Source organism: Limanda limanda, chromosome 21 (assembly GCF_963576545.1).
Source record: "Limanda limanda chromosome 21, fLimLim1.1, whole genome shotgun sequence".
Taxonomy (NCBI): Eukaryota; Metazoa; Chordata; class Actinopteri; order Pleuronectiformes; family Pleuronectidae; genus Limanda; species Limanda limanda.
In genome coordinates, this window is record NC_083656.1 from 7,627,078 (window position 1) to 7,639,226 (window position 12,149).

The following is a 12,149-nucleotide window of genomic DNA, read 5'->3' on the forward strand; positions in this document are numbered from 1 at the left end:
AGGTGGGGGAGAGTGAAGGTGATTTATGGCCTCTCGTACAAACAGGTGTGCAGAAAATGCTCGGAAACGGCAAAGGGGGGGGGGGGGGGGGTGTTGTGGAGCAGCAAATGTATTCTGAGCACATAACACCTGCTCGAGTGTGCACGTTTACAAGATCACAGCTGAGGACACTGAGTGAGAGAGAGAGAGAGACGCTTCAAGTCAAATAGATAAACACCTGAATGAACTGTTTAGACTGATGCTGCGTTCCAAGAGTCCGGGTGAGCTCAGCCTCTCGTGGTATTCAAGACCTCTGGTGTCAGATGTTTCTGAAAGCTCCTAGGTCTGATGTGTTCGCTTTCAGGAAGGACACAGAAGTTCATTTTTCATAGGATGGTAAAAGTTGATATATTGTAATTTTTTGTCGTGAGCAGTTTGTCTGTGTAGCTGCAAAATACGCCTGAAGAAAAACAGAAATTGCAGAATAATGCCAAAGGGAAAAAAGAGCTTTTCTCTTTTCGTTCGACTACAAACTCTTTTTTGTTTTCTATGCATCAAATAAATGTCTCGTTGCTAAGAAGCATGAGAATCACTGTGTGTTCATATATATATTGTCGGAATGATCTGGAAAATTTGTTACCTGGTAAAAATTCACGTGAACGCCGTCTCAAGTCCAAACAACGCAGAGTAGCTGATGTCATCACTTATAAACCAATTAACATTATGCTACAATAAATTATAAATAAGAGCTTCTAATGTGACCCTGTCAAAATGCACCAAAAGGTCCCTATGGTTTTTTCGTCCTTTTTCTTTAGTCTTAGTTATTATGCAAATATTGGTTGGAGCTGTCCAAGTATTATGCAAATGTTCTACACACACATATATATAAAACATATTGTGGTGACAGCGTCCATGATTTTCGACATTTCCACATCAAAGCACATGAATACGCTGAAGACAAAACAATTTCAGACAGCAGAATCTTTTTCTTTCACTCGTAAACAGACATTCTATGAAGAAAAATTGATTCAAACACTGCGGATAAAAAATAATAATAACAGAAGCAGTGTTGATAAAGCCGCCCCTCAGTAAACATCAATTTGAAGCACTTCACGATGTTCTCTTTTTGTTCAGAGTTGGTGATTAAACCCGTTTTCAGGCAGTTTGTGGTGTGGTCAGAAAATATCAAAGTTATGTGTTATATTGGTGAGGGTCTAACGCTTTTTTCTCTAATAATAAGCTGCAATGTCAGGATTCAACTGTAGTTTAACTCTTCATCAGACGAATGGTGCAGGTGTAATTAATAAAAATAAAAGGCTGCCCCGGCCCATTTAGATGATCCATGGTTCCTGATGATTTCTCACTGGTGAGGCCTCATCATCTTTAACCTGATTTTCAATATATAACTTGATTTATTTTGTTTAATGAACAAGACTCTCCTGAGTTTTAGTTGGTTGACAGATTTATTTCTCATCAAGTTTATAGTTAAAGTTAAATCCATGGGTCCCTACCTGTGCTGACGGCCTTTGCAAGTCGCCTCAGCCTCCTCTGGTGCGTCTTCCCTCTGTAGTGGATCTGGGCCTGGGCACTGGAGTTGAGCTGTATGCTGCACACCTGACACATGGTGGCGCTGCTGATGCTGTGTCGCCGCTCCCGTTTGGCCCTGTACCCTGCGCCCACCTTTTTTTCCTCCTCCTCCTCCTCCTCTGCATCCTCCTCTTCTTCCTCCACGTCCTCCTCCTCCACCTCCTGACTCTTGAGAGGGGGGCTGCCGTCCAGACTGTCGGGGCTCTTGGGGCGTTTCATATCTGGATGGAGAAAAAAAGGTCACGCAGGTCATTAATGAGAGGATAAATTCAGAGAATACCTGGGTAAATAAACGTAAATATAAGAACCTGAAAATTAATGTGAATAGAAGGAATAAATCCTGCCCTTATAAGTGTGGTGTGTATGTTGTCTCTGCCTCCACAGGGGGGCAACAGAGCAGCAGAGGAGTGGGACTGCTCTTTTTCTTAGCTGCAATTATATATGCATTTCTACAGTAAAGCTGAATTTCTCACTGAGGCAAAAAGAGAATTCAAAGCTAAACAAATATATGCTCATCACTTGGACTCATTTAATCCTTCGGCCAACGCCTTCTTTATCTGCACGTACACATTTCAACGTGTACAAACGCATGTGTTCAAAACCTTTGACATCCCATTCAAAAAAGGGGCTTGAATAAAACATCCACCAGCTGAAAGCAGAGCGTTCTGTCTCTCAGGTTGTTACAACAGATAAGTATCTTGTTCCAGCGTCTCTCTGTTAATCAGACAATAAAAGCTGATTCCTAGGGTATACAAAGTGACATGTTTCTTTGTGAGAATGCGCCGCCTTAATACCTGTAATGGCTGAGCGGTTATGGCAGATTGACGGCATAAATCAAGCTGCAGCTCAGCACGGGCTTCACTGTGAATGTGGAAATGTCACCCCCCGAAAGTCTGAGCGAATTCGTTGCTTTGGTGCTGTTCATATGATAATGGCATCAATTAAGTCCTCATTGTGTTGCACATTTTATCCTCCGCCTCGCTGAGTGTACCCACCACCACCACCACCACCACCACCGCCACCACCACCGCCGCCGCCACCGCCAACAGAAGCCATTATTTTTAAAATCTTTTCTGTTATAAAAATTCAATTTGTCTGGTGGGGAGATGAAAGTGTAATGGAAATGTGCTCACTGGAATCCATCAGCCTCCGACCAGCAACATGGACTTCAAAGCAGCAGCCCATCAACACAGATTATTGGAGGGTAAAGTCTAACAGTGGGCGAGTGACTGCTGGTGAAGGAAAGAAGAACATTTTCAACACAACCAGGTGTTGGTCTTAACCTTCACCTCAACACACACACGTGCCTGAGAATTGTTCGTCTGAATTTCAAAATCCAGAGAAGTAATGGGGCATGAAATCAACCGTTGTGTAGCAGCCAATCACACGACTGCTACAGTCACAGGGTTGTAATGATGCCCTCATTTTTTCTGACTATAAAAATGGTTTGACAGACAATTGTGCAAAAAAAGCTATCGTTAATTGACATTTCTGGCAAGTCACAAAATATTTAAACTATTTAACCTTTTTTAAAATGTTTGGTAGAAATGTTTTTTATAAAAGGCCCAACAGTCTCCTCATGAAACCACATTTAAATTTATTTTATCTGGATTTTTTATTTGGAGCCGTGTATGTCCGACCACAAAATTGAATGGAACTCGGTTCAGTCATTTTTTACATAATCCTGCCAACTACCAAACAAATGAGATAAAAACGAAACATCCTTGGTGGAAGAAAGAAAAGATTGTAACAACAATGATATAAAACAGAGAAAAGAACCTTTAAACACACAAATTCACACATTCAACAAAATATTATTTCAGCTTCTACTTGAGCTGTTACAAAGCTTTTTTCATTTTAGTACATCCAGTTCCCTGCCTCTTATATCCGTGTGTCACCAAAGCATTTTCGCAATACACTTCCTTGTCCATACATAAAATGCAACCATTTTTCATCCTGATACATTGATTGTTTTCCTGCAAAAAGAAATAAGCCCCGGGGCAGAGGCAGAAATACACTGCTGCTCTCAGACTGTCTGAGGTACAAATATGTCTCAGTTCAGTCTGGCAGCAGCTCAGACTTTCTCTCTCGCCTCCAAAGCCTTGAGTCTGTAAAGTCCTCCATCAAACCAGCGATGATGTGGAGACAGGGGTCAGTCAGAGCGAGGTGGGGGCCGTCTCACTCACTTTGAATCAGTTTGCATCGACAAGTTCCCTCTTTTCAGGGATGAGATGGAAGGAGACAAAATCAACAGAAGTCGGTTTACTAATATTTGTGCCTCCGTGCCAGCAGCAGTCTCAGCCGAAGGCATCAAGTTGTCGGGTTGTCCGTAAGTCCATCCCATTTTTGTGAATGTGATATCTAAGAAACACAGTGAGGGAGTTTCTTCAAATTTGGTATAAAGCTCCCCTTGGACTCAAGGATGAAGTGGTGGTCAAAGGTCAAAGGTCATTGACTATTCCTGTATGTGATTTGTACGTTGAACGTGATCAAACGTGACACTCAGGTTCACTGTGACCTCAAAACGTTAATTACGATCAAATATAGGACAAATGTCTAAGAGGGTAGAATCATGAAATCATTTACAGCAACACAATCATCCATGAATACATAATAAAATAGACATGTATCACGCGTGTATGTGGGTATGAAAGGATATCTGACAAATATGTCCTACTTTATGACTTTTTTTTAGATTGTTTGCAGATAATAATTTTAAAACAAATAGGTTGGACATTCTACTAGAAGTGGGAGTAGCACCCTCCCCAGTCTGCTGCTTTAAAGTTCTGCCATCGTTTTTTTTAGTCCTAGTCAAGCACTGTTCAGATGCTCATGTTGGACGATGGCTAATAACTGTACATCGACGCCACGACCCTCCATCCCACTAGAAAACATCCGTCCTGCTGCCCTTACTCATCTTTATGTGGTCAGCTGGGGTTGGCAGCTGACAGACCCATTACCAAACAACTTTAAAACAGGTTGCCGGCGGCCAGCAGCTGTTTGGTTTCTGGTGGCGCTCTGTACCGCGGCCAGTGCTGCGCTGCCGGTTTGGCACCTGAGTTGGCAGCTGGGAGCAGCACCCAGTGCTGGGCTGCAGAGCTGCAGACTAAATGGCTGAAGTGACTGGTGCTCCAACACAGTGAAGTGTGGCACGTGCAGTCGGCAGCTGAGGGTTACATTCAGTTAGGACCTACACTAAAAGCCTTTCATCTGCCCTACAGGGTGTACTGCAAAGTGTAGCTTAACCACAGATCCTTTAAATCTACGATGATACCGGGAGGTTTATCAGAGGTTTTTGTTGATAACGAACACTGAGTCATTATGGTTGTAACTGTTTATCTTTACTGTGACCGACACCGAGTAGAATTCTTGATTATATGGAAGTGAATGAGGCAAATGTTACCAATTTACATGAATTTATCATTAATCTGCAATCAACATGTTGATCTTTTTATTATACCAGGCTATCACAGTTTAAAGGCTCAATATGAAAAAGTAAAGGACAATTTATATGCTTCTATGTCAATAAGATTATTATTATTATTATCATTATTATTATCAGCCGTTAATTGCCGTCATTGCTGATAAAGATTCATTTCATCAAGCTGCATTAAGTCCCATCACCCCTAATTATAAATATAGTTTAAATGTAAATTTGTTCTGCAGGTGCAAAGTAATGTTTTGCAAAGAGTCTCGGACATTTTATTTTGAAGATATACATATACAGGTGTTAATATCTATGAATTTGCTAACTGGAGGATCCATACATTTTGATTTATACAAAGTTAAAGCATTAGAAACTCAGCATCTTTATCTGTACACACAGTATCTGTAGAGGTGTGGTCTTGGTAGTGAAAGCTGGTGTATGGTTTTATAGAAGCTCTTTAAATACCAGCACTCATCAGCCAGAATATAAAGCACAAGTCATAAAGGCTGCTTTATATACTCCCTCTGACCTTTATACTGTAAAGTAGAAATCGTAAACAAATACCATATACTGGGAGACGGGTGTTGGCTCAACCCTCAAACACCTTAGGACAACGAAGAAACCCTAGATCCTGAGGTTAGTTTTTGATCGTCTCATAAAAGCCATCGAGAAATATTTAAACTAATGATTCTTCAGCCGACCAATCAAGACAGCAGATATTAAATCCATATCTATAAACCTTTCAGCTGCCTTTAAGTGTCATATCTTTGTTTATCACTCTGACTTCAGGCCAACAGCGTGCTCCACATCTTTTCTTTACGGCCTCACACGGCTGCATGGAAATGACCTGTCAGCTTCACAGTACTTTATCCGGGGACTCGCAGTGTGAAGTCCAACATACTGTAAATGAAGAGAGGACCAGGACGACCTCAACCCTGAGTGTAGAGCACAGATTAGGGGTCTGCATGAAGAGAAAATCTCAGAGGGAAACAAACTTAAAACCACAGCTTTATCGCTGACTTCAAAATACAGTAGTTTGTAACTTTTTCAGTGATTGTTCTTCATCAAAGCTTCCATTAAGCTCTTCTTAAAGCTAATCTGGCATGAGATGATAAAAGCTACCACCACCAGCAGCACCGGGCGGGTAGCAAGTTGACAGGCTGCGATAAAACTGGAAACACGCTCCGGCCATTTCCCTTTAAGTTTCCTATCTGAGCGATTTGCCGGCTGCCTTGATGTGCTGTTGTTTCCCGTCTGAGGAAACTTGTTTGTCGCCCAGTTTTGACAAACGAGGGGATGCTGCTGGAAAAGCTTTGGCACAGTGCCGTCTGAAAAGAGTAATCTGGAATAACATGATGTCAGATAGCTTTTTGAAAATATTGCTGTGTTCTCCAGGAACACGCGTGTGAAAGTGCCACAAAATGAACTCTGAGGCTAAGAGACAGATTTTCATTTTGACGTATACGTTTTTAAGAAAACACCTCGGCCCATTTTTAAATCACTTTAATTGTATCATAAAATTACTTGTCAGCATGTGGATTATTGTCCTGCATTTTCTCAAGGGGATACAGTACACCACGGAACTTCTCTATATATAACTGCACTTAATTCCCTGCTACATTATAGGCTATCTATTACACTATAAAGGCTATGTGCAATGTAATTTTTTACTGTCATATTCTTTAACCGGACAATCTGCCGTCTGTCTCCATAGAATTAAATCCTGCTGTGTTATTATTAAATCACATGCAACGACCTAAGAATATGTTTCAAAGAATCAGGTCCTGTTTTTAGACTGGCCTTTATGAATTAAAAAACGGAGATAATTCAATTCCCCTCATTATTAATTCCCCTCAACCTGTGGACTTTCTGTCGAGGTGGCATCCTGGAACGAGCTGGTCTAATCCAGATGTGTGGAGAGGTGCCTCGAGGTCCGCGGCACCGACATGAAAGGCGCCTGTTAATGGGATGTTTTGGCAAAGACGTGTGCTCTTTCAAACATGGCCGCGCTCCAGACGCCGAGGCCAAGACGAGTTCCGCCGCTGCCGCACCTGTCAGCGCTGTTCCATTACGTCAACAACAGACAGCAGCAGATTACACGATTGGCCTGGTATGAAAAAACTGAGCAGTGGTGGAGTGTCAGTAATAATCTTGTTGTTTATACTGGTTGTACTGTATTTTTCCAGCGAAAACTGTGTCTAAATGTAAAAAAGAAAATAATTTCACGTTTCTTTTTTTCTACAACCACTTTATGCCCCACACACAAAGCACCAGCACCTATACAATTCATTTTAGTCTTCCAGTCAATTACAGCCATGTCGCTAGGCAACCCTGCACATCCCATATGAAGATTAATTTGAACCTTTTCCACATAAATTGCAGCTCAATTATGCTGTAATTTGTGTAGAAAGGGGGAATAAATGGACAAAAAGCCACATTTCACAGAGCGGTGGCTGCAGAAACGTGCACAGCACACACACAGCGTGAAGTCTGCAGAGAGCGCTGGAGGTGAGTGAACCCTGAAGTACGGTCTGATGACATATGATGTATTGATCTCTTCTCTGTGACATTGAGGAGCTAGATGACAGAACAATAGACCAATGGGTGAGCTGCATGGAGCAAGGTTCACATATGCTCAACGTCTGTAACACGGTTAGTGCCGGTTCCAGTAATTAGCCAAGACTACGGTCGTAGCAACAATCAGAACGTGTGTCTGTTCCCCTGAAGGTGGAAAAACAAACAATATAAAACAATCTGTTATTATTTCTACCAGCTGTCGTTGCTCTGGGGACTGAAGGCGACATGGACAACTGTGTAATGTGAACTCAAAACCCCTCTCTGGGTCCTAAACTAATCATTTGTTTGTTGTGTTTTGTATGGAAGTGTAAAAAGTTGATCTAGTGCCGTCTGATTTTCCAAGTCGCTTTTTGACTTTTTAAGATTTAAGACTACGACCTTTCCCCCCAACCTTGACCAAGTGCTGTGAGAGACAGGTCTACTGCAGTGGAGCAGGTGGGCTCAGGAAAAGGTTTTGTCTTCATCCACAGCAGGGGGTCAACAACAGGGAAGCAGTCAGGGGAGGCAAAAAAAAAGGAGATTAAATGGGGAGCAGGCAGGAAGCATTAATTAGTGAGATGGCAAACAGGGGAAGAAGCCGGATTCTACGATATGGAAGCACAGGACAAGATCTGAGGTATAATTTGTATTAATCTGCAAATATTTCAATAATTAATAAATCATTTCATTCAAAAATACCAAAACATCCTCTGGTTGCACCTTCTCCAATATGAGGATGTTTTATTTATTTCTTGTATTTGTTATACAGTGGACTGAGGGTGTTGGTCTGACACACATCATCTGAATATGAAAACTTACACAACCTGAAACTTACAATCTTTTGTATTTTCCTGACATTTGACTAAATAATCTGAATAATCAGCATAGACAGAGTGGAGAGGCTGCTGTATGTGGCCATGAGAAGCTGGCAAGTTTTTGTGTAATAAATTGATCAATAATAACATTAATTAAATAACCAACTTACAAACCCTTGTATAATTTGTCTTGTTAGGATCTGGTAAAGTAAAATCTTGTCTTGGTATTGAATTGATGTTTGTCTCCGGTGTGCGAGTGTAAGTAAAGATGACAAAGATGTCTTTGACAAGAGGCTCAAAGAGAAGCATGACTCACCTAGAAAGCTCAATTATGGATAAATGCCGAAACCCACGGCTTCGATTCAAGACAGCAGCGTTCAAAAACACACCGTTTCCCTCCGAACCAGACACAAACACACAATCACGAATATACAATCTGTATATACTGTGTGTACAGCATATAGATACAACTGTAATCCCACAGCGTGAGCGTCCGTTGTGTCAGATCTCTATGACAAGGTCATTCGCAAATGTTCCACTCATACAATGCGGTGATTCACTCGGTTAGGTAAGTGAGTGGGAGCTGTTGAGAGGGTGCATATTTTTAGTCTCTACATTTCCCTTACTCTCATCTGGTACTGGGAACATGGGGCAACGACAGGCGATACTGTATATATCCACATACTATATGTAGGAGAAGGAAGTGACATCTTCTTTGCTCTGAGTCGACTCTTAAATAATGAAACACGTCAGACCTGGTCAACGAAAACCCTCTGAACGTCAGTGGTAGCCTTCGGATAAAGATTGACCATGTATCTCCTTTTCATTTCATTTCATTCCACTACACAATACAAAATATCATGGACACGCCAAAGACGTTATTTGGAGCCAGAGTCTGTGATCGTGGGAAACAGCTGCAGGAGCGAGGTCCTGTTGATACTTACACTCGACAATTAAAACCAAGCGTATACTGGACAAACATCAGTTGGATAACAACTATCTACAATGATATTTCACATGTACTTTGACATTTTAGTTTGGTCCATGTACCAGGCACTAACATGGAGGTGGAAGGGTTTATAACCAATATGCAGCCAGCCACCAGAGGGCAATTGAGACACTTTGCATTCACTTTTAGCAAAGTGTCATGTTGTCCTCACTGCGGCTGACTGGGTTTAAATTCAGCCCACACTGCTTTGCTGCTCGTCATCCTCCCTCTCTCCATCAAATAATGCAGAAATGCTGACAACAATAAAGATGCAATGATAAATAACAATCAAGGCCGAATATCTGTGTTCGTTTATTTTTTGTTAACAAGAAAAATACACACACACACACACTCAAACAAAGACACAGACACCCACCCACCACTCTGGGGTAGCTTGGCTGGTTTCCCACCCAATGCCTGTTCTCGTCTGGCATCCATCTTCTAGACACCTTGCTGCTTTCGCCAGATAACATGCACCCACGTACACTAACATAGTCACACAAACACACACGTACACTAACATAGAGACACACACACACACACACATACACACACCTCCATGTAGCAGGAGATTAGGTACCATGTTTAACAAAGAGGCAGAGCAGGTTTCTGACATGCTGGCTCTTTAATTAGACCACTGTTATCTGAGGACACACACGACCACCCCCTCACACATACAAACACACCCACACACACACACACACACACACACACACATACACACACACACACACACACACACACACACACACACACACACACACACACACACACACACACACACACACACACACACACGAGGAACAAAAGATCATTAAGAACAATAAGCTAATAAACTCTCAAAGAGTCATTTTGAAAACACACTCTGACTAGCGTTTGAATTCCAGGTTGTTTGTCAGCCGCAGTGAGATGGCGTGACGGACAGATAAGTGTTGGAGCAGCCACCGATTCCATCGATCCCCTTGAGGTTCGCTATAGACGCACTGACCACCTGCTCCTCCACGTTATGACTCTCTGGTTCCTCCAACTTCAGTTTGAACCTGCTCACTGCAGCGACCCCACTCTTGACCTGATTCTGTCTCACGAGATGGACGTTCCTGATCTGACCGTCTCCCCTATCACATCCATTATGTCAGATCACTCTACCTTCTCAAAGTATTGAAGCAGAACTTGAACCTCTGAAGTGTCGCTGGTGATGATGGATTAAACAATAACATCAAATTCCACTGCAGGATTGTGCCGCTATTTCCTGGGAACTGTACCAAACCTGGGCAGTCACAAAGGTCTACAGCCTGGTTCACTGAAGTAACACGTGCCCCGAAGCAGGACTGCAGCAGATTGGCTGTATGTGTGCGCTGAATAACAAGTGTGCTCTATCCAATGCTGGAGGAGAATATTTTCCATATAATCATGGATTCATTTTTTGACACGGTAGCCAAATTTACTAAAAAGAAAAGGCCATTTATCAACTGCTCATCCTATATGGCAAATTACTTTTTTTTGACTTTTTTTTCAGTAAAACAGACAAAATTAGTTTTTCTCATTCCCCGATTTTTCTGCAAAACCAGTCGAGCCTTGTGATGGATCACAGTGGTGTTTCTGGAATCATTGTCTAAGTTTGAGTTGGCGTCAAACCAACCATCAGCCCCTCGACACTCAACCAGCTCAACCTTCTAAAGATATCTGTCCAATTTACGGACCTACAATCCTGCATAGTGTTTCTACACAAGTTTCTAATCTTCCATCATTTTCAAATGTGCTGGAAAGTTTTGTCTCAGCAGCTTTGGCTTGCAGAACTGTGAAGTGTAATGGTAACTTTAGGAACCTATTATTAATTAGATATGAAAATTTAAAGAAAAAATACAAAGACTGGTAGGTTATTAACTTAGGCAGGATATATTACAAAACGCAAATGATAATCAATTAAAGCTGCAATGATTAGTCAGTTAGTCCATTCATTTTTTCAAAGCATTTGAAGTCGTCGTTTTTCTATACTTTATGGCACAAAACAACAAATTCATAAAAATAAGTCCATCGTGCAAATAGAGTTTATTATTCAGGCCTTTAATCAATGAAATTACTTTTATTGAACTTTCCAAAATGGCATCTTTTTAATTGTTACCACTGTTTTCTTAAACGTCATTACTTTGGTGGAAGGAGCTAGAAAAAAAATCAAAACATAAGTCACTCAGTCGTCATGTCTATTTAAAATAAATCTGTGTGCTTGCACCTAATCTCCTATCAGCAGAAAAACCTTGACACCTCCACACGGAGACAGTTTTGTGCTACACGTGAGCAGGTGCTTAGGAAGAATATAATCTCCTTCCTCCAGGTGGAGTCTGTCGTGTAGCATGAGGCTTGGCTGACAGTGTGTCCTCACTGTTACACGGAGGCAGAAACATAATACACAGGGAAGAGTTTGTCCTGGTTAACTTAAGTTTTACCAGAGAAATATTGAATTCCATCATAGTGCTGTTACCAAACCATCTTAATTCACTCTTTAGTTAAATATCCTTTTTTCGAAGCAAAGCATGAAGGTTATATATTGTCAAAAAGATCTTTATTCCACCATCCAAGAAGTTTCCGTCTATTTCTTATTGTCAGAAAGTCAAGAGACCACAACAATGAAGCAGATATGACACTAAGAGCCTACAAGTTTAATTTGATACCATTTGGAAATTATGGTAAAAAGAAAAAAACGAGAGATTTCATGTTAATAAGGAAAATTTTCTGGGGAAACATTGTGGAGGCCTAAGGGTTTAAAGGCAATGACCATGAACTGCTCCACTTTGAGTTG

The 12,149-nt window shown here is 41.4% G+C and overlaps 1 protein-coding gene across 1 annotated transcript in view; it reads right to left on the bottom strand.

The window, feature by feature from the left end:
* Window positions 1–1,785, bottom strand: part of LOC133028329 (zinc finger protein 385C-like) — a 30,951-nt gene extending 29,166 nt beyond the window's left edge. The window contains exon 1 of the mRNA XM_061095525.1: window positions 1,491–1,785. Coding sequence (XP_060951508.1) covers window positions 1,491–1,785 — 295 coding nt within the window. The remainder of the gene's footprint in view (window positions 1–1,490) is intronic.
* Between the last annotated feature and the right edge of the window lie 10,364 nt (window positions 1,786–12,149).